The following is a 21,288-nucleotide window of genomic DNA, read 5'->3' on the forward strand; positions in this document are numbered from 1 at the left end:
TCCCCATTTTGCAGATGAAGAAACTGAGGCTTTCCAACAACACCATCCTAGGAAGGGAAGGACCTTTTCCCTCTTCCCACTTCCTGTCCAGTGTACAGGCACCACGTTCACCCTTGCATTCCTCTTGAAGTATCCCTCTCCTTGAGGGCGGAGCTCATCCCTGGCTCATCTTCACGTGTGGGAGGCTCACCCCCAGGCCCAGCTCACAGACGTTGGGTTTAGAGACAGCTTTGCTGCTAGATCTGGGACTGTCAGGGTTGTGCTGGAGCTGGCTTACACTGGCTCCCAAGAGTAGTTTTTCAGAAGAGTAGATTTTCAGAAATTTTGCAAGCTGGTTGACATCATGTTGTCGGTTTGAATTCAACCATGTCTTAGTCTGTTTTGGCTGCTATAATAGCATACCATAGATGGGGGGGCTTATAAACGCAGAAGCATTGAAGAAGTGTGGGATGAATTTCGTAAATCCCCATGGGCCAAGGAGACTCCTAATTACAGAAAAATACATGGGAAACATCAGAGCAGTCAGAAATGGGCATAAGAAGGTGTCGTGGTGGGTCAGGAGATGAGGAGAGCAGAGTACCCCAAAGACCAATGGCAGGTCCAAGGTAAGTCTTTGCTCTTCCAAATGACCTTGGGCAAATCCCATGCCCTTCCTGATTGATTGCAGGATCCCCCATTCACCCACAGGGATTGTCTGATACACCAGGGCCCATGCCCCAGGCCCAGCCCCACCTTCTGTGCTCCCTGTGTTTGCATGGCACGACCTCTGTCTCCTGACCAGGCAGTCCAAAATGTTGGAAATCTGTCATCTTGAAAGCACAAGCTGGAAGCCATGAGTGATGTTAACAAATCCTAGAATAGTAAAGTTTGTGAAAAGGATCCTGGACAAGACAGCATCACCTCCTGCCCCCTTTATTAAGGCAGTTTCCATGGCGATGGAGCTTGAAGAGGTTACTTACTGGAACCCCAAGAGCATTTTCCATCTGTGTGTCTGGGATGGACCAGGAGATCACCCGACCCTCAGGACATGGGGGACATGAGTAATCTATACATTTTTTAAATTATCCCAGGACCCCAAAGGACAGTGGCTACTCAAGATGTCAGAAAGAGAGCAGGGGAGCACGTCAACTATTGGCTTAACGTCTGTCCTCTCGCATCTGCAAACTCTGTGAAAACAGGGGAGTGACTCTGGCTCAGTGTTCTGTTTCCGCTGCTGGCACGGTGTTTGCCATATTGCATGCCGGCCCTTAGCACGGCATGCATGAACTTCCTGGCCGTCAGACGCTGGGAATACAGAGATGAATAAGATGTGGCCCATCCCCCAAGCAGCTCCCTCCTGATGGTGGCAACAGACCCGCAAGCAGATAAATGTGACTGAGCTGTCTTGTTCGATAAGAGAGTCCAGGAGAATGCACCCCCAGTTGGGGGCACATGTGGCAGTGCTGCAGAAGCTCGATAGCGGACGTGAACCTGGCCTATAAACTGCAAGAGGGCAAGGTTCTCTTCATCCCCGTACCCCGAGAAAGTAAGATAGTACCTGGTACACAATAAGGGTCCAATACATGCCTATTTAATGAATGGATACTTGGGGGAGGAGAAGCAGAAGTTCTCACAGTGAACAAAGGGAGACACTGTTCTAGGTGGGAGAAATGGCTTATGCAAAAGCCCGAGGGATGAAGACAGCAAGATGAATGACAGGTGCCACTTGTCAGCTGGTTGGGTTGGAACAAAAAAAATGGAGCAAGATGGTATCAGAGGTTGGTGTCAGCAGGAGAGACTAGCATAGTGTCAGACGCGGGGTCATGGAGAGACACGAAGTCTGCGGGGGTGGGGACGCCATTGCTGGATTCCACAGAGAGATGGCAACCTCAGGTTTGCACTGAGGTAAGAGTCGCCCGGTGCCATGGACTCAATGTTTGTGTCCCCCCCCCACCAAAAGTCATATGCTGAAACCCTAGTGCCCAGTGTGACGGTACTTGGTGATGGGGCCTCTGGGTGAAAAGTAGGTTATCAGGTGGAGCCCTCATGATGGCATTAGTGCCCCTTTAAGAAGGAACAAGAGAAGGGCGCCTGGGTGGCTCAGTGGTTGAGCGTCTGCCTTCGGCTCAGGCCATGATCCCAGGGTCCTGGGATCGAGCCCCACATCGGGCTCCCTGCTCGGCGGGAAGCCTGCTTCTCCCTCTCTCACCCCCCGCTGCTTCCCTCTCGCTGTCTCTCTCTCTCTGTCAAATAAATAAATAAAATCTAAAAAAAAAAAAAAGGAAGGAATGAGAGAGAGAGAGAGAGAGAGAAGGAGCTTTTTCTCCCCCTCACCCCATATGAGGACCCAGCAGGAACACTGCCACCTGCCCACCAGGAAGAAGGCTGTCACCAGACCCTACCATGCCGGCATCCTGACCGCCACTTCCAGCCTCCAGAACAGTGAGAAATACACTTCATTGTGTAGTGTGTACACCGCCTTGTCTATCAGAATCCAGGATGGCAGCCCGAAATGACTAGGACACCCTGGTAGGGCAGAGTGGTGACGGACAGGGGAGGCCCTGGTAGGGCAGAGTGGTGACGGACAGGGGAGGCCCTGGTAGGGCAGGGTGGTGACGGACAGGGGAGGCCCTGGTAGGGCAGGGTGGTGACGGACAGGGGAGGCCCTGGTAGGGCAGGGTGGTGACGGACAGGGAAGGCCCTGGTAGGGCAGGGTGGTGACGGACAGGGGAGGCCCTGGTAGGGCAGGGTGGTGACGGACAGGGGAGGCCCTGGTAGGGCAGGGTGGTGACGGACAGGGGAGGCCCTGGTAGGGCAGGGTGGTGACGGACAGGGGAGGCCCTGGTAGGGCAGGGTGGTGACGGACAGGGGAGGCCCTGGTAGGGCAGGGTGGTGACGGACAGGGGAGGCCCTGGTAGGGCAGGGTGGTGACGGACAGGGGAGGCTGAATGTCAAAATGCCAGGTGGGAGGCTGTAGCGATAGTCAAGGCCAGTGATGATTATTTTTATGGAAATGAGGCTGCTCAGCAACTAAGGATTGTACAGGGCTTTTATCCTTCATCAAAGGTTCCTGGGGGTGGAGGCAGCGGTGCCAGTCTCTCTGCCCTCCCCCCAAACTCCTTCCTGCCCCCCTCCTTCAGTCAGAGCAGCCCCACATTTAAACACCTTACACAGTTAACTTTGGTCAAAGTCTCTGCACTTACAACAGTGTCAGCCTCTAATTTAAGTGGTTCTTTCTTGGCTCAGAGTGGTGCACCGAGATCTGTCTTGACTCGGTCCATCGCTACTCAGGGAAGCTTCCAGAAACACACACTGGCTATGAGGCCTGTCTGAAATGATTGCAGGTTGGCTGTCCTCAACCTCTCCTGCCAGGTATTCATTTCCACAGTGACTTCAGTGGTTAAAGGGGCAGGGGAGGCACCTGAGCAATTTTAAATGAAACATTTTAACAGCTAGTCTAGTAAATGTAGGCCATCCGGTAAGTGGAAACGGGTTTTGAAAATGAGAATGGGGGACTACGTGAGCTGTGCAAGCAGCGGAGGCCCGCCTGAGTGAGCAGTGCTAAGATGGTCAACACCAACCACCTCCAGTCCTCCATCCAGTGACCGCCTCTTGCCCAAGACCGTGCGGGCACCTGCTCCCTAGCACCCCGTCTGGTCCTTCCAGCCACTGTATGGCGTAGTGGCCTTCTTTTCCCATTTTACAAGGAAGGGAACTGAGACACAAAGAAGAGAATCAACTTGCTCTCGAGGCCTCTATATTCCATGACCTGGCAGGCTTCAGCCCCAGGAGCTCATTTCCTCACAGCTCTGCAGACCGGAAGCCCGAGCTCAGGGTGCCCACATGGCCGGGTTCTGATGAGAAGCCTCCTTCTGCCTTGTAGACAGCAGCCTTCTTGTTGCGTCCGCACAAGGGGGTGGAGAGACACTCTTCATCTTCACAGGCCACCATCTGTTCTGTTCGGGGCCCCACCCTAATGACCTCATATCACCTTAATAGCCACCTGAAGGCTGTCCCCAGATACGGTCACACTGGGGACTAGGGCATCAATATATGAATCGGGGGGCGGGGGGTACACAGTTCAATCCATTGCAGCCTCGCAGAGTGTTAAGAGGCAGGTCTGCCATGGGAACCCGGGGGGTCAGACTCAGAGCCCGAGTGCTGAAACACCCCCCCATCTCCCTCCTGCCCGCCTCTTCCCCCACCTCTCTCCTGCCCTCCTCACCGCCCCCCCACCTCTCCAGGGCTCCTGCTAATGCACCACCTTGACCCTCCTGTGGGTGTGATTTCTCATTCCTTTTCCCTTTGCCCCCGAGTCCGAAGCCCTAGAGAGCAAAACAGCGGCACTTTAGAACAGGTGAAAATACTGCTCTTGACAACAACTTGGATCATCACCCCCTCCTTCAACACGCATCACACGTCCGGGCATGCATCCAGACACCCTCGCTCCACTCTAAGGAGTCCCCTGGAAGGGGTTATTTCCCACAAACCAATGAAGTGTTTGGATCGCTGCCTGGAGACACGGAGAACTTGCACTTGTTTCTCAGGCTCTAGCTTGTAACACAGAGTTAGGCTTGTCCCCATGGAGATGCCCAGGTGTGAGGCATCTGTCAGGCGTACTGTGGTTTTCCCAAGCAGGACAACTCATGTCGCCTTGGTCCATCACCCTTATTCGGGGTGCCTCTGAGTGTGGAGAGCAATGGAAACAATGGGTGGTAGCCTATTAGGAATATGCACTAGACTAGACTTTCCCATTGGGGAGTCACTAATGATGCTCAACTGAGGTGCAGAATGAACCGGCCAGAATGTGTTTCCTAGAACAGCCTGTTCTGTCCAACAAAACCAAGCTCCAGGAACACTGAGAAAGTACCTCCTCTAATATGTCTGCGACTGTGTCAGACTCCCAGAAACAAAGAACCAAGAGAGCCCCTGCCTTCAAGAAGCAAGCGATTCCTCGGTAAGCCCAGAGATTTGGGTTCGAGCTTACTGCGGGAAAGGCTGTGCTGGGCGGGTCAGGGACACAGCAGATGGAGACGGTGAGGCGCACTCAGCTGGCCTGTGGGTTAGGGAAGGCTCCTGCCCCAAGTGCCTCCTAAGCTGGATGAAAGGAATGTGCGGGATTCAGTTAGAGGAAGTGAGCACAGTGTGGTGCGGGGCAGCGCGGAGTGGAGGGAAGATGAAGGTGGAAATTTCATGGAGAGTTAATGTCATTGCAAAGGCACGGCGGCAGGGAAACACCAGCAGGTAGCATTTCAAGGATGCCAACTGAAATCAGAGAAAATAGCCCAGATGGGATGCAGAGAAAGTTCTAGAACATGGATCATGGCCTGCCTTATGGGCCAGATTCAGAACTTGGAATTTAGCATATCCATACTGGCCAGCCATCCTGAGGCCTTCTTGCCATCAACACTATGCGTGACATGTTTTAAAAAGCTAAAGTCCCCTCTACTTGGCTTTCTCTTACAGGATCCCGCACATTTCCTCAGAAATACAAAAGCCTTCTCTTCAAAATCTATTTTCAACTCTGATTCATCAGGTAAGAGAACAGAATTAAAATTAAAAGTGAGCAGATACGTCCAGATTTCATGAGGGAATGTACTCCACAAAATATCCACCAGAGAACGTAACTCTACAAAATAGTCAAAAGAGTGTCTGCATCCAGAAAGTTTCACTTCTACCTCTCTACCAGGCAGAAGCTTCCTTTCAGCAGAGCGGGCTTTGCACGTGGCTCCAAGGTGAGGATGCCCCCAGAGCCCGGCATGCAATCACTCACCACAGGTTGACCAAGAAAGGGTGCTCCAGCCCCTGCATGATCTGGAGTTCCCGGAACACGTTCCGAACCTCGTCCCTCTCGATGCATTTCTGCTTGTTCATGTACTTCATTGCATACATTTTCTTAGTGTCTCGCTTCTGCACGATGCATACCTGAGTAACAGCCAAAGGAGAGAACATTCAGGCCAACATTTACCAAAAAAAAAAAGGCGGCCCCTCCCTGCACTTCTACCTCTGGGTTTAAACCTCTGTTTTGAGAAGTTGCTAGCAGAGTGGCTCTGGCCATGCCACAACCTCTCCGCATCTATAAAACGGAGGAGTTGGACCAGACCCACCTGTTCATCAGATACCTACTCGAAGCATTAGCTGTGTGCTAAGTGCTGGAAAAGGAGCTGCAGGTACAGGAGATGGAAGGGGCAACCCTGCACTCAAGGGGCGCACAGACCAGGAGGAAAACAGACAAATGCACCAATGTCCGCAGCGCGGAGGCACGTGGCATTGGTGCCCACTGTAGCCCCTGGCCTGCCCCACCTGAGCGCATACCTGCCTGCTAGCCTGGCTTTTCTCTGCTCAAGGACTCTCTCTGCCATCAGTGTCCACTTTGCTGCCCAGGCAACAGGACGGCGATGCCAGAGAATCAAGGCCGGCAGGAGCAGCGTCTCTACCCCAGGCCCCTCGCCTGTTCCGCGGGGTAAGTCGGAGAAGTGGCCCACGGGGCACCTGGCTTGACGGCACACCCTTTACTGGCAGTCTTCCTGCCTCCCCTCCCCTGACTCACTTCCCAACTCACCTCCCTGTGCTGTTTTCACCTCTCCAGTGCCCTGGGCTCAAGTCCTCGCCTTGCACCCTGCTCCCAGGATTCCCCAGGCTCAGGCGCTGGGGGAGCAAGGGCGGAGCGTGATGCCATGATGGCAGCTCCTGGGTACCGAGCACTTTACTGAGGGCCAGACGCTGAGCAAATGCTCTCCCTGACAATCCACTCAAGGGCCTCTCCAATAAATCCTCCGTCTTCCCCCGAGCAGAGGAGGTGGTGGCCCTGAGTGTACTAATTAGTGCACCCAGCATCCAACAAGCCCCTACGTGTCAGGACAGAGAGTCGAGCCCAGACGGTCTGACTCTGGAGTGACCCCCTGGCCGGGGCCGCGGGGGCAGGTGGGAGGACGGGCCATCAGGGAGGGCTCCCTGGAGGAGTTTGTGCCAGAGCAGGAGCACAGAAGATGGAACGATGGGAAGGAAGAGACTTCTAGGGAAACGGAAGAGTGTACAGGAGGACTGGGACCGAGGACACGCAGCAAGGAGTGCGGTGTGGCGGGAAATGTTCACCGCGCACCGCGAGCAGCTAACAGGGGCCTTATCAGCCAGTCCTCCCAAAGGCTTGAGGAGGTATTGGCCTTCCTTCCTCGGGCCACCATAACACAGAGCCACAGCCTGGGCGGCTTACCACAAGACGCCTACTGTCTCTCAGTTCTAGAAGCCAGAGGCCCAAAGTCAAGGCGTCAGCAGGGCCGTGTCCCTCTGAAGCTGCAAGGGAGGGTCCTTCCTTGCCTCTTCCGGCTTCTGGTGGCAGCCGGCACCCCTGGGCATCCCTGGGCTTGCAGCAGGCACTTTGATCTGGCCTCTCCGTCTGGTGTCCTTCGCCCCTCTGTGTGTCTGCATCTCTGTGTCTAAATTTCACCCTCTTAAGGATGCCAGTCCTTGGATTCAGGGCCCACTCTACTCCTGTATGACCTCATCGGAACTCATTACATCTGCAAAGACCCTACTCCAAATAAACTCCATTCTGAGATTCTAGGAGGAGGTGAATTTGGGGTGGCACTATTCAATCCCGTACACCTAGCTATTACTATGGTCCTCACTTGTCAGATAAAGGGAGAGAGGCACAGGAAGGCTGTAGACCCTCCTCACATCTTTGGACTCCAACCCAGACCCTGCCTCCCCCAGCAGGTACTTTCCACCAACACCCTACCTCCCTGAGGACAGGGCACTCGAGACAGAAGGCCAGGGATAAGATCATGGGCCTGGGCCCCCATCTCAGGAGCTCGGGATCTTCTCCAGAGTACCACGTTGCTCCTCTGCTGGAAATTGGACTCCTTTTAGCTCTGACATGCCATGAATGTTTGAGGCAGATGAAAGACAATGGGGAGAGCCTGAACTCCGGCTCCCACTTCGCTTCTGCCTCCCTGAGCCCCAGTTTCTGGCTCTGTCGGAACAAAGTTAGTCCCCCCTGGAGGGGGGAAACTATATGAGACTACAGGAGACCGAGGAAGTAGAAGTGCCCAGCATATCAGGGAGTGATAAATGTCCTGAATCTTAATGTCTTAAACAGCACATTTCATGCCCCCTCTAAAAGGAGGTTCTCCCAGGCAGTAAAATCACCGGCATGAGACTGAAGGTCCATGGGGTCACATTTCCTTCTGACCTGCGGGGGTGGTTGGGTGGAGCCCTTCACACTGCAGAACCAAGGAAGTGGGGACAGTTGGGAGCAGCCCCCAGGCCTTGTCTCAGGCAGGTGGCTGAGGCACAGGGAATGGAACGAACAAAACCGGAGAGGAGGGAAAGGGCAGGGGAAGGGCAGCCTTAGTAACTGGTTGAGCAGCTGTTCTCAACAAGAGATGTCCACGTCCTCACACCCAGAGCCCGGGAACGTGACCTTATCAGGATAAAGGGCCTTTGCAGATGTAATCAAGAGTCTTGAGATGAGATCACTCCTGATTAGGGTGGGCTCTAAATCCAACCAGTGTCTTTATAATAAAAGAAGCAAGAGGACCCAGAGGAGAGGGGGGTGTGACCGCGCAGGCAGAGCTGGGAGAGATGACATGTCTACAGACTGAGAACCCCGAGCATTGCTGGCAACCCCCTAGGAGAGAGGCACACACATGCACCCTCCCTCGAGCCTTCAGAACCCTGAGATCAACTTCTGCTCTAAGCCACCAGCCTGTGATTCTTTGTTATGGCGACCAAAGAACACCAAACAGTCTGTCCCTGTTCCTCATCCACCTGCGGCTGACCGACTCGGCCAAGCGCCCCTGTGACCCTGACTCTCCTGCACGTGTGTGTGGGAGGACTGATCCTCCCAGGGTCTATGGTCAGCTCTCCATGGAGCCTAGCCCAGCATGTGGGCCACGCAGACACCCTGTAAACGCGGGCTGGCAGTTTCAGGGCCCACTCTACCCCTGTATGACCTCATCGGTCATACATGGACGGACAGTTGCCTGGAATCCAACCCTGAGCCCTGAAACAGGGGGCACTGAGTACACTTGGCTCCCACAGTCCCTGTTTCCCAGGACCCCACATTCCAGTCCAAACCCACACTTGTGTTCTCTCCATGCGAGTCCCTGTGAGCGCAGGAATTTCTGCTATTTAGAGTCTAATGTGTGAAATTTCAGATGGGAAAATTTCACTGTCATAACTTCCTAAGCGGACGGTCCCACCTCTGATCTGGTCTCTGCAGGTGTCCTGCTGCCTAGTGGGGACTTCTCAAAAATGGGACTGGAAAGATGGGACCCTTCAAGGGCTTTCTTTCCCCTTCAGGACACAGTAAAGGTGTGTATCTTGGCATTCCAAGCCCTCCCTGCCTATGTTACCTCTGACACACACACACGTGTGGGTACACACACCATACACACACACACACCACACACACACACACACCACTCGCGCACACACACAACACTCACACACACACACAAATCCACACCACATTTATTGAAGAGACTGTCTTTTTTCCATTGCATGTTTTTTCCTGCTTTGTCAAAGATCATTTGACCATAGAGCTGTGGTCCGTATCTGGGCTCTCTATTCTGTTCCATTGGTCTATATATCCGTTTTTGTGCCAGTACCATGCTGTCTTGGTGACCACAGCTTTGTAATATAGCTTGAAATCGGGCAACGTGATGCCCCCAGCTTTTTCTTTTTCAACATTTCCTTGGTGATTCGGGGTCTTTTCTGATTCCATACAAATTTTAGGATTGTTTGCTCCAGCACTTTGAAAAATGTCATTAGAATTTTGATTGGGATGGCGTTGAAGGTATAGATTGCTCTGGGTAACATCGACATTTTAACAATGTTTATTCTTCTGATCCATGAGCATGGAATATTTTTCCATCTTTTTGTGTCTTCTTCAATTTCTTTCACGAGTGTTCTGTAGTTCCTAGAGTATAGATCCTTTACCTCTTGGGTTAGGTTTATTCCGAGGTATCTTATGGTTTTTGGTGCTATTGTAAATGGAATCGTTTCTCTACTTTCTCTTTCTACAGTTGCGTTGTTAGTGTATAAGAAAGCAACTGATTTCTGTGCATTGATTTTGTATCCTGCCACATTACTGAACTGCTGTATGAGTTCTAGTAATTTGGGGGTGGAGTCTTCTGGGTTTTCCACGACATATCATGTCGTCTGCGAAAAGAGAGTTTGACTTCTTCTTTGCCAGTTTGAATACCTTTTATTTCTTTTTGTTGTCTGATTGCTGTTGCTAGGACTTCTAGTACTATGTTGAACAATAGTGGCAAGGGTGGGCATCCTTGACGTGTTCCTGATCTTAAGGGAAAGGCTCTCAGCCTTTCCCCATTGAGGATGATATTCGCTATGGGTTTCTCATAGATGGATGTTATGAACTTGAGGAATGTTCCCTCTATCCCTATACTCTGAAGAGTTTTAATCAGGAAAGGAGGTTGTATTTTGTCAAATTGGACAGCCACATGCAGAAGAATGAAAACTCGACCATTCTCTAGCACCATTCACAAAGATAAACTCAAAGTGGATGAAAGACCTCAATGTGAGACAGGAATCCATCAAAATCCTAGAGGAGAACACAGGCAGTAACCTCTTTGACATCGCCCACAGCAACTTCTTTCAAGATACATCTCCAAAAGCTAGTGAAACAAAAGCAAAAATGACCTTTTGGGACTTCATCAAGATAAAAAGCTTCTGCACAGCAAAGGCAACAGTCAACAAAACAAAGAGGCAACCCACAGAATGGGAGAAGATATTTGCAAATGACACTACAGATAAAGGGCTGGTATCTAAGATCTATAAAGAACTTCTCAAACTCAACACCCAAAAACCAAATAATCAAGTCAAAAAGTGGGCAGAAGATAGGAAAAGACACTTCTCTGAGGAAGACATACAAATGGCTAACAGACACATGAAAAAATGTTCATCATCATTAGCCATCAGGGAAATTCAAATCAAAACCACACTGAGATACCACCTTACACCAGTTAGAATGGCAAAAATGGACAGGGAAAGAAACAACAAATGTTGGAGAGGCTGTGGAGAAAGGGGAACGCTCTCACACTGTTGGTGGGAATGCAAGTTGGTACAGCCGCTTTGGAAAACAGTGTGGAGGTGCCTCAAAAATTTAAAAACAGAGCTACCCTATGACCCAGCAATTGCACTCCTGGGTGTTTACCCCAAAGATACAGATGTAGTGAAAAGAAGGGCCACATGCACCCCAATGTTCATAGCAGCAATGTCCACAATAGCCAAACCGTGGAAAGAGCCGAGATGCCCTTCAACAGATGAATGGATAAAGAAGATGTGGTCCATATATACAATGGAATATTACTCAGCCATCAGAAAGGAGGAATACCCAACTTTTACATCAACGTGGATGGGACTGGAGGAGATTATGCTAAGTGAAATAAGTCAAGCAGAGAAAGTCAATGATCATATGGTTTCACTTATTTGTGGAACATAAGGAATAACATGGAGGACATTAGGAGAAGGAAGGGAAAAATTTGGGGGGGAATTGGAGGGAGAGACGAACCATGAGAGATGATGGACTCTGAGAAACAAACAGGGTTTTAGCGGGGAGGGGGGTGGGGGGATGGGTTAGCCCGGTGATGGGTATTAAGGAGGGCACTTACTGCATGGAGCACTGGGTGTTATACGAAAACAATGAATCATGGATCACCACATCAAAAACTAATGATGTACTGTATGGTGACTAACATAACATAATAGAATTAAAAAAAAAAACAAAAACAAATCCACATCACATACAAATACACCACGCCAACTATCTCAAACCCTTTAGGATTTCTTTGAAGAATTCCTCCACCCGCATACTGCCTTCTACCCTTTTTGCCTCCTCCCCTGCCCTCTCACCCTCTAACTCTGTGCCCATTCATTGCTTTCTTTAGGAAGCTTCCTTTTATCCTTGAAGTCCATATTCAGACCCTTCCCAATGGACTCCCAGAGCCCCTATTTTTAGCAAGCTGCTTCACATACTGGATTATGAATCCTGTGCTGTTTCATATGCTGGATTATGAATCTTGCGCTCCTTCCAACACTGGATTATAAATCCCTGTTTATTGTCCAATGGTCAGAACCCAGGCATCATGAAGGCAGGGGCCAGGCTGCCTGGTTCCCTACCGAACCCCACACTTTCAGGGGCTCAGACACGTGAATTTACCACCTTGGCCCTGGACTCCTGGCAGGAGCATATTCTGTTCGTTCTGCTTAGAATACCCTCTTGCAGGCTTCCCCGGGCGTCACTCCCTGCAGGCATCACGGCCTCCTGATCCCAAGGCCTCCCTGATGCTGACCGCCAGGCCTGAGGCAGAGTCCACAAAGGAGCTGGATTTCATTGACAACTGTGTCCACTATGCCCTGTGTGGCCGCAAGCAGGTCAGCATCCTTGGTGCCACCATATTAACAATGGAAGAGGAAGGGCTTCTGTTCCTCCAAGCTCCACATCCCATGGCAACCTTGTGATGGAGGGAATCTGTTGAAAGCTCATGAGCTCATGGCAGGTGCTCTAGAGGCCAGGTGAGCACTCCTCTCCACCAAGTGACTGCCCAGGTCCTGGGAACCTCCAACTTCAAAAGAGAAGAGGTGGGTTCCCAGCGGCACCACAGCCCCTGTACAGCACAGCACAGATTTCCATGAGAAATCACAATTAATGAGGCAGAGAGTGAGCAGTTTGGCCAAAGCTGCGCAAGCTGCCAAAAGGCAAACACTCAATTAGCATTCCTCATTATTCTAATTCAATTAGGAACTGATGGTATCGCTATGAATCACAATTTGTTGGGACAGATAAATAAATGCTAGCTAGCATGGATTTCAGGTGACTTGCCGGAAGGAAGGCCCGTGTCACGCAGACATCTCCACGTGCGAGTGGAGAAGGGGACCGATGCATGTTGCAAACCTCCACAGCCCTGGCGTCCGGGGGTCTGCAGTCCCACTTCACATTCAGATTGCTGGCGATGTGGGTTCTGCGGCACACCCGGGGGGCTGGGAGGGCCCTGGGATTTTGTGGTTTTTAAAAGCTTCCCCGGAAAGTCTGACGTGCAGGCTGGTTGAGATCCCTTTGCTGGGCTCCAGGAAAGTCCCTGTCTGGCTGCATCTTCAGTGACCTTGATGGTCAGTACTCTAACCTCCACCTTACAGCTCAGGCAAGCCAACCTCTGCAGTTCAGGGGACCCCAGTATCAGAGGTCAGAGCTGAGGTGAGAACCCAGAGCAATGCGGGTGCAAAGGCTGGCCCTGCCCTTCCATTGAGCCCCCGTGGAGGGACTCAGCTAATCTCTCTTCTGCCCACCCACCCCCAGCTACAGTGCACTTGGCAAAACCTGTTGAGTGAATATACTGCCATGGTGTACATTAAAGCATACTGGTGATGCATGCTTGCAGGAGCGAGAGTCTGGGAAACAACCAATGTGAGGACAAGCAAGAATAAAACTCAGGATAAAAGAGGTTCACTGAAGACAGTGATTATGCTGGATACCATTGTCCAAATATCCTACGTGGCAGGAAAACTGACTTTGGCAGACAATGACTGTGAACTGCATAATATGCATCCTCCCCCTTCTTCCTCTATAATAGGATAATAGGACAATTTTCTTCAAGGAGGCAGTGGGATCCATTAAATACTCACTTGTAGCCAGAGGATGCCATAGTTCTGGCCAATAAGACTGTAGTCTGCTGGAGGCTTCTAGGAAGTCTTGCTTTCTGGGTAACAGGGAATAGCTACAAAGGATCCCAACTTCTCCCCTTCACCACTTTTCTTGTCCTTCCTATCTTGAATACATATGTAATGTCTGGGGATGCAGCAGCCCCTTGTGACCATGAGGCCAAAGGCATCGCAGAGATGCTGAACCTGTTATCGTGGAGTCACCTACCTTCAGATTTCTTGTTAATTGAGAAAAATAACCCCTCTTTGTTCAAACCACCATAAGGCAGACTTTCCGTTTCTGGCTGCTGAGAACATTCCCACCTGATGCACAAACTATACAGTCATTTTTCTTTTTCTTTTTTTTTTTTTTTTTTAGCTAAACAAATAAAAAGGGGATTTACTGGCTTATATAATTGAAAAGTCCATGGGTAGATAGCAGAAGCCGGATCTCAGTTAAAGGTTTCAAACTATCATCCAGATTCAGTTTCTCTCCACCCTCGACTCTGCCTTCCACTGTGTTGGCTTCACTCTCAGGTGCCATGTGGTACTCCCCAGAAGCCCCAGGCACATTCATTTCTTAGCCAAAGACATGTGACTGAAATGGTCCAATCAGAGCGGATCCTGCGACTTGTGGAGAAACAACAGGGAAGAAACTATGACTCTTCTACTAAACTTGAATGTACGGTCATTTTTCATAGCACAGAAGGCCCATGTGGTCTCTGACCAATGGTGGCCTTGCTGGAGTAGTCAAAAGTTGGCCTCAAGAAAAATACTCATCTGGATGAATATTTTACTCAGCAAACAGTTATGAAATGCCTGCCATGGGCCTGGTACCACACCTGCGATGAAGAGAGGGCACGCACCGCCTGCCCCACTACCACAAGTTAATGGGATAAGCAGACAATATTCAAGAATAAAAGCCAAGGTCATTCACCATTAGCCACCGGGCCCTCCGTGGCCTGGCCCTACCTTCCTGGCCCTGGCTTCCCACACTGGCCTCCAGGCCCTTCTGTGTCTGCCCCACCCTTCCCCAGGCGCCCCAGTCTTGGGCCCTCACCTCCTCACCTCCTCCAGGCTCTGCTCGCGAGTCACTCTACCAAGTCAGCGTCCCTGACCTCTCCGTGGGAGAGAGCTAACCCCTCCTCAGTCGCATGTCCTCTACCACCTGACCAGCTCCTGTCACTGATCATACTTCTCGGTTGGTTTGTTTTTCCACTGTTGGTCTCCCCTCTGTGTCATAAACTCCATGATAATAGGAATTTTTCTCTCTTTTGTTTGCGGCTCCATCCTCCGTAACCAGAACAGTGCCTGGCACATGGCAGGTGTCTGACTGATAAGTGTGGCTGGCTGAGGGAATGAATGGGTAATTATTTAGGAAAAGGCAGTGCTATGGAGGAGGTGAGCACATGAGGCTAAGGGACCCAGAAGAGGGATCCTAACCAGGTAACGGAACTAGGGAAAGGCATTCTGGAAGAGACTGTTTCTGAGTCATCAAGGGTTGGCTTCATCGGATGGAGGTGTAGAGGGGAGAGAGAAGGAAGTGTATTACCACAGCCCCTCTGGAAGTATAAGGAAACGGAACACACGTTGGTGCGTGTTAGCATGTGTTAGCAGCTTTCTCAACTTGCTCGTCTGTAAAATGGGGCTAGGAGTGTACTTAATGGGTGGTCACGAAGGTTGCGTGGTAAAGCACTTTCTACATTATTTACTAGTGCTGTGATTATGATCATCATTCATATGCATTCTGAAGGTAGGAGCAGAGGATGTCGTAGGGATGGGCAGAAATGGCCCAAGAAAGACCTCAGGAACGATTTCACAATTGTCATGATAGGTAGTTTTATGCGTCAGCTGGGCTGGGTCACGGTGCCCAGATATGTGGTCAAAGGTCCTTCTGGATGTGTCTGTGAAAGTTCTACTGAAGGGTTTTAAAAGTGGATGTAGGTGTACAGTTGTGACTGAATGGATGAGGACAGAATAAATGAGCAATATGGAAACGTGGGGTTTGGGGAGGAGGGGAGTTCCTTCTGATGGCAGGGTGGATGCGGCTTTGGAAGCAGTCCCAAAAGCTGATCCTGCATTTTACAAAAAAATTAATGCCACTGCTTACGTATACACATATCCCCTCCACTCCCCTGAGTCACAGGGGAGACCGCAGTGTCAGGAAATGCCCCCAAAAAGGGCCTCCGAGGCCCTTAGTGCTGGAAATGCGTCCCTTCGCGTGAAGCAAGTCGGAACCACTCCCTGGGCGTCAGAAGGCCTAACATGCTCATCTAGAGGATGGAATGAGACATCCTTATGGGAAGATGTCAGGAAATGCAGACCAGTGAGGTCTGTCAGATTGGTTGGTAATGGATCGTTTGCTCTGGTCAATGCCTGAAAGCCGTTCACGAGTGAGCCTGCATTTCCTGTGATATTTAGCTCTTAATAAAGCGATCCCCAGAAGACAGCAAATTCCTCCCAAGTATGCCTCAAGCCAAACACGACCTAATTAATATGAAATGAATAAATATTTCACTAAAAAGAAATGGATTTCCATCTTTTGTAAAAGATGTCTGCGCAAACAATAAAGGCTTCTAGTAAAAAGCACCACGTTTAAGAAATCTAAAAACGATTCTTACATAAGAGGAAGGGCTCAGGTGCAGGAAGTTAGGCGGCTTGCCCAGAGTCACTTGCTTGAGTCAGAATTTCAACTCAGCTCTGTCAGACTCTGGAGTTGTATCTCTCTAACCTTCGTGCTATAAACTGATTAACTTGTGCATTTTCAAAGAGAGCAACCATACATTCCGAGTCCCCACTAAGGCAGATGGTGCAGATGGTGCTGGCTGAGCGTCTGACACACATCTGCTGTTCTTTATCCCATTGCTAACTTTCCCTGCCACAGGACCTTTGCACCTGCTGCCCCCTTTGTCCATGATGTTTTTTCCCTCAGATCTTCACATGGTCTGTTTTCCTGTCAGCAATCAGGTCTTAGCTTAAATGTCTCCTTCTCAGACCTTCCCTGTTGCCCTCTCCTCCAAGGAAAGCTTAGTCTTACCCTCCCGGGTTGCTGTTCTATACATTTTCTGCAGAACAATGATCGTCACTACGTCATTGTGTTTGTTTAGTATTTGTGTGTTAGTCTCTGTGGCATCAGGGATCTTGTCCAGCTTGTTCATCACACCATCACAAGCACCTGGAATAATGCTGGGACACAGCAGTTGCCATCAACATTTACTGTTTGATTTCTGCTGTGTGTCCCACCATGCTACTATTACCTTGGAGGCCCAGCACTTTAAAAGATTAAAAAAAAAAAAAAATCCAAAACACTAAAACAACAACAACAACAAAAAAAACACCTAAGTCAAATGTTTCTAACATTCAAACTTATAAACATATATAGAAAATCGAATCTGTTTAATTCCAGAATGGATTTATTAGAGTCTGGTCACTAAATTGGTTAGTCTGCTATTAATCAAATATATATATATTTTTTTACACCACAAATTTACATGCAGATGAAAGTCTGGACTATGGAATGAGACAACTAATAACATGCTTGGATATGGAAGTGATCATCACTGCATAGTAAGGCAGTGTGGAGTCTGGGATGATCATTTGTGCAAGTCCAACTCAGTCTTATCCAGAATCTTCCTTTGAGGGACATAAAGAGCTATTATCATGTAACTCTGTGCCACTCTCTATTTTATGCGCAGACTGCCTCTGGCTATTCCATGAATTTTAATTAACTCCTGTTTATTTTGCTTCAACCCTGCAGCTCTTTAAGCAGAGGGCCCAATGGCCAATCCAAGAAAGACACCTGTGAAGCAAACTGCTCAGAACGTTCTGCCAAAGGTCCCTCTTCCTTTCTTGAAAATAATTATGCCCTCTTGACCTCAAAGTTAACTCAGAGTGGAACACTTCCCCCTGCACTCTCTCTGCCGGCACAGAAGAAAACTTGGACTGGCTCCGTCGTTGAAGCGTCAAGGGGTGCATGTAGAGGGCGGAGAGGGAGGCCGCAGGGGGATGGACGGAGCTGGTGGGCCCATCGTGAGATACAAATCCGCAGCAGGTGAGACAGAGGTGCACTTCAGGACCCCCACCCAGAGACAGTCAGATAAACAGTCAGCCAAGCCCATTGGTTGGCTGGCTAATTGTCAAGTTCCTCACTCACTTATATACATTCATGCATGCATATGTGTCATGTACATAGCACAGACGTAAACACATATATGTATAGGTAAATACACACTGCTTGGTGGGTACGTACATATACACATGTGTATATGTGTATATGCTGCTTGATGGTGTACATATATATGTATAGTCCATATGCCTATATGGGCGTCTGTAGAGTATGTGTGTATATATATATTCCTGTACATATGTCTTATATATTATATATAACTATACCAATATATTATAGCATAATATATATTATATTACTAGCATATTATATGGTAGAATACATACACCAATATTACACATGATATAAGGTATATACTATGTATATAAAAGCAGCATATAGACACTGTGTACAGGATATGTATCTACAGATGTGTACATAAGCATATACCGTATGTGTGCATATATATGCGCACATGTATCTATAGGCGTGTGTGTATACCGTGTGTATATATATGCGCCCATGTATCTATAGGTGTGCGTGCACGTCCGTCTACATGCACACGTGTGTACATATACTGATCACTGGGTGCATGTGAAAATATGTGTGTGCGTATATATAGCTATTGCTTAGTGTCTCTGTGTACGTTCCTCTATATACCTGCTTAGTGGGTTGCATAGTATGTATAAGCCTTTTGCATAGATGTATGTACATAAATATATATGTGTAGATATACTGTTTAGTAGGAGTTGGGGATAGAACAGTGAACAATGAGGAAACACTGTTGCCTTCACAGAGCTTATATTCTGGTGCATGAGACCAACAACCAAGAGGACACGTGAATAAACACATAATGGGATCCCAGGTAGTGGCAGGTGCTCTGAAGCAAGGGACTAGAACAGGTAGGGGATATGGAACACTTGGGGGTGGGCGATCAAGTGGGGTGGGTATTCAGGGAAGACCCCGAGGGAGCGGACACTTAGGCAGAGATGTGTACGGTATGAGTGAGGCTTGCAGAGACCAGGAGAGAGCAATCAAGCCGAGGGGGCAGCAAGCACACAGATCCTGAGTCAGAGTTAAGCTCAGCGCGTTCAAGAGACAAGAAAGACTGAGTGGAATGGGCGGGAAGACAGAGGAGGTGGAGAGGGGCTCAGAAAAAAAAAAAAAAAAGTGAGCCACATTGTGGGGCCTTGCGGGCCGGCACAGAGAGACTGGCGTTCGTTCTGAGCGGTAGGGTAGTGGTTGGACATTTAGGCAGCAACCACGTGCTCGGATTTATGCTTTATCACACCACCAGCAGCCGTGTGGACAGGCTCTCACTCCTCCTTCTCATCCGTTCCCTAAGCAGCATTTATCAGGCCTTTGCCACATGCCGAGCACTGAGCCTGGGGTTGATGGGACGGGGTAGGTGAATATGACCAGTCCCAACCTCTCAGGACTCTCAGTCTGATGGTGAAGGCGGACCACCCTTCAGCCAGATGTGCTGTGAGATGACCAGGCGAAGCTAAGAGAACCACACCTTCCCAACATGTCCCTCCAGGTGGCCCAAACCTTCCCAGAACCACGCAGGGAAATGCCAGCCACACTGGCTTCAAGAAGACACAAAAGGCATTTGAAAATGCCAGCCATTCGCCAGGTATGGTTCTGGGGGCTGCACGGCCTCTGCCCCTTATTTTCACATTAAACCTTTTTTTCCTAAGATTTTATTCATTTATTTGAGAAAGTGGGAGAGAGAGAAAGCATGAGAAGGGGGAGGGTCAGAGGGAAAAGCAGGCTCCCCACTGAGCAGGGAGCCCGATGCGGGCCTCGATTCTGGGACTCCAGGATCATGACCTGAGCCGAAGGCAGACCCCAAACTGACTGAGCCACCCAGGCGCCCCTTCACATTAAACCTTTAAGAATACTATGGGCATTCTTTTCGGAAGAGCAAACAGAGGTCTGCAGAAGCTGTGTGATGGGTGCAAGTTCACATGGCCAAAAGTAGCAAGGCCAGAATCTGGGCCCAGACTTCTACAACTCAAAAACTCATGCTCTCTCTTCTACACTCTGCTGCTTCCAAAACCAAACATCCATGTTGCTGGACCCTGATGGGGATTCTCCTCCTGACCACCACGGTTTCCACTGATATGCATGTGACGAAAGCTGGTTTCAATCTAACTTCCGCATTTGGGAGGGACGTATGGAAACAAGACCAGCTGTGTTTGGCAGTGGTGTCCTCCCTGGGCCTCTGAGTCATCCTATATGTAAAAGGGAGGTAGTAATGCCCAGCACACTGGGTTGTTAGGGGGACAGGGTGATAACAGGAGTCTGGTTCCCAGGACAATGGCTGTGAGTTTCTGACTGGTCAGGACTCTGTAGGTTACAAATGTTGGGAAGCCAACATGATCTCACATAAGCGAAACAAGATGCCAGTTTCAGTAGCTGGTCAAGACAGTGGAGAGCCCAGAAGACTGGAAGGACACACCAATGGTGGCACTGGGGGTGCGTGCCTGGGTCCCCTCTCATTTGCCTTCACACACTGTAGGCAGCTCACCATGAGCACCTGGGGATCTTTTCTGCCCTGAACGGGACAAGCCAGAAGTGTGGGGGGTAATGTAGCTTGGAGCAGCCCTCCACCAATGAAGAAGGGGGAACTATGCATAAAAACATCAACTTCTCTAAGTTCAGCTGCCCCCAGGGGACGCTCTGCACTGTCTCCCAGAGGTCCCATGGGGAGCTGAATCCAGGTGCCACAGTGGTGAGTGGCTTCGTCCAATGCCCATCATTGGCTGCCTCCCTTTCTCTGTCTCACTCCCCTTCTTTTGCAGGTGGTTTTTTGGGTTCACCTCCTGATAAACCATTTGCATCTCAATATAAGCTTCTGGAAGAACTCAAGCTCAGGCCGTGACCAGCAGGGCCATCTACGGTGATGCAAGCAAGGAGTCAAGAGTACATAGTATAGGAAGCAAGTACCAACCTGTACTTGCAGGACCCTGGGAGCGATGCCTCCTTGGAATTCTGCACCCAGGTGCAATGCTTGCTCACTCTAGTCTGGACCCTACCCAACAGGGACCCTCTCTTCTCCACCCACCTCTTACAACTGTTTATTTCTTTACTGTGGGCCTCATTCCTTCTACAGATAGACCTTCGTCTGGGGTGCCTGGGTGGCACAGCTGGTTGAGCGTCTGACTCTTGGTTTCGGCTCAGGTCATGATCTCAGGGTCCTGGGACTGAGACCTGCATTGGGCTCTGTGCTCAGCGCAGAGTCTGCTGGAGATTATCTCCCTCTCCCTCAGCTCCTCCCCCTGCTCATGCTCTCTTTCTCTCTCTAAGATAAATAAAATCTTAAAACAAAACAAATAGACCTTCGCCTTCACCAACTGCTGAGCAAAATGGCAACCAACAAATGCAGACCTGTTTTCTTACATTATGTCATTCGTGAGGGGAAGAGAACAAGCCTTTCACTACTGATTCCATGGAAAGGCTCCGAATGGCTGGGCTTGGGTCACAAGGCCTCTCCTTAGAGCAAGCACCAGTCTAGCAGAATATGGTCCATGTGGCTG

At 49.8% G+C, this 21,288-nt stretch overlaps 1 protein-coding gene across 4 annotated transcripts in view; it reads right to left on the reverse strand.

Moving 5' to 3' along the window:
• Positions 1–21,288, reverse strand: part of STK32B (serine/threonine kinase 32B) — a 409,845-nt gene that overhangs the window by 272,458 nt on the left and 116,099 nt on the right. For all 4 annotated transcript variants that reach the window (XM_027597377.2, XM_027597375.2, XM_027597376.2 and 1 more), the window contains exon 3: positions 5,753–5,904. In XM_027597377.2, the coding sequence (XP_027453178.1) occupies positions 5,753–5,904 (152 nt within the window). The remainder of the gene's footprint in view (positions 1–5,752; positions 5,905–21,288) is intronic.

The sequence above is a fragment of the Zalophus californianus genome, chromosome 2, assembly GCF_009762305.2.
Source record: "Zalophus californianus isolate mZalCal1 chromosome 2, mZalCal1.pri.v2, whole genome shotgun sequence".
Taxonomy (NCBI): Eukaryota; Metazoa; Chordata; class Mammalia; order Carnivora; family Otariidae; genus Zalophus; species Zalophus californianus.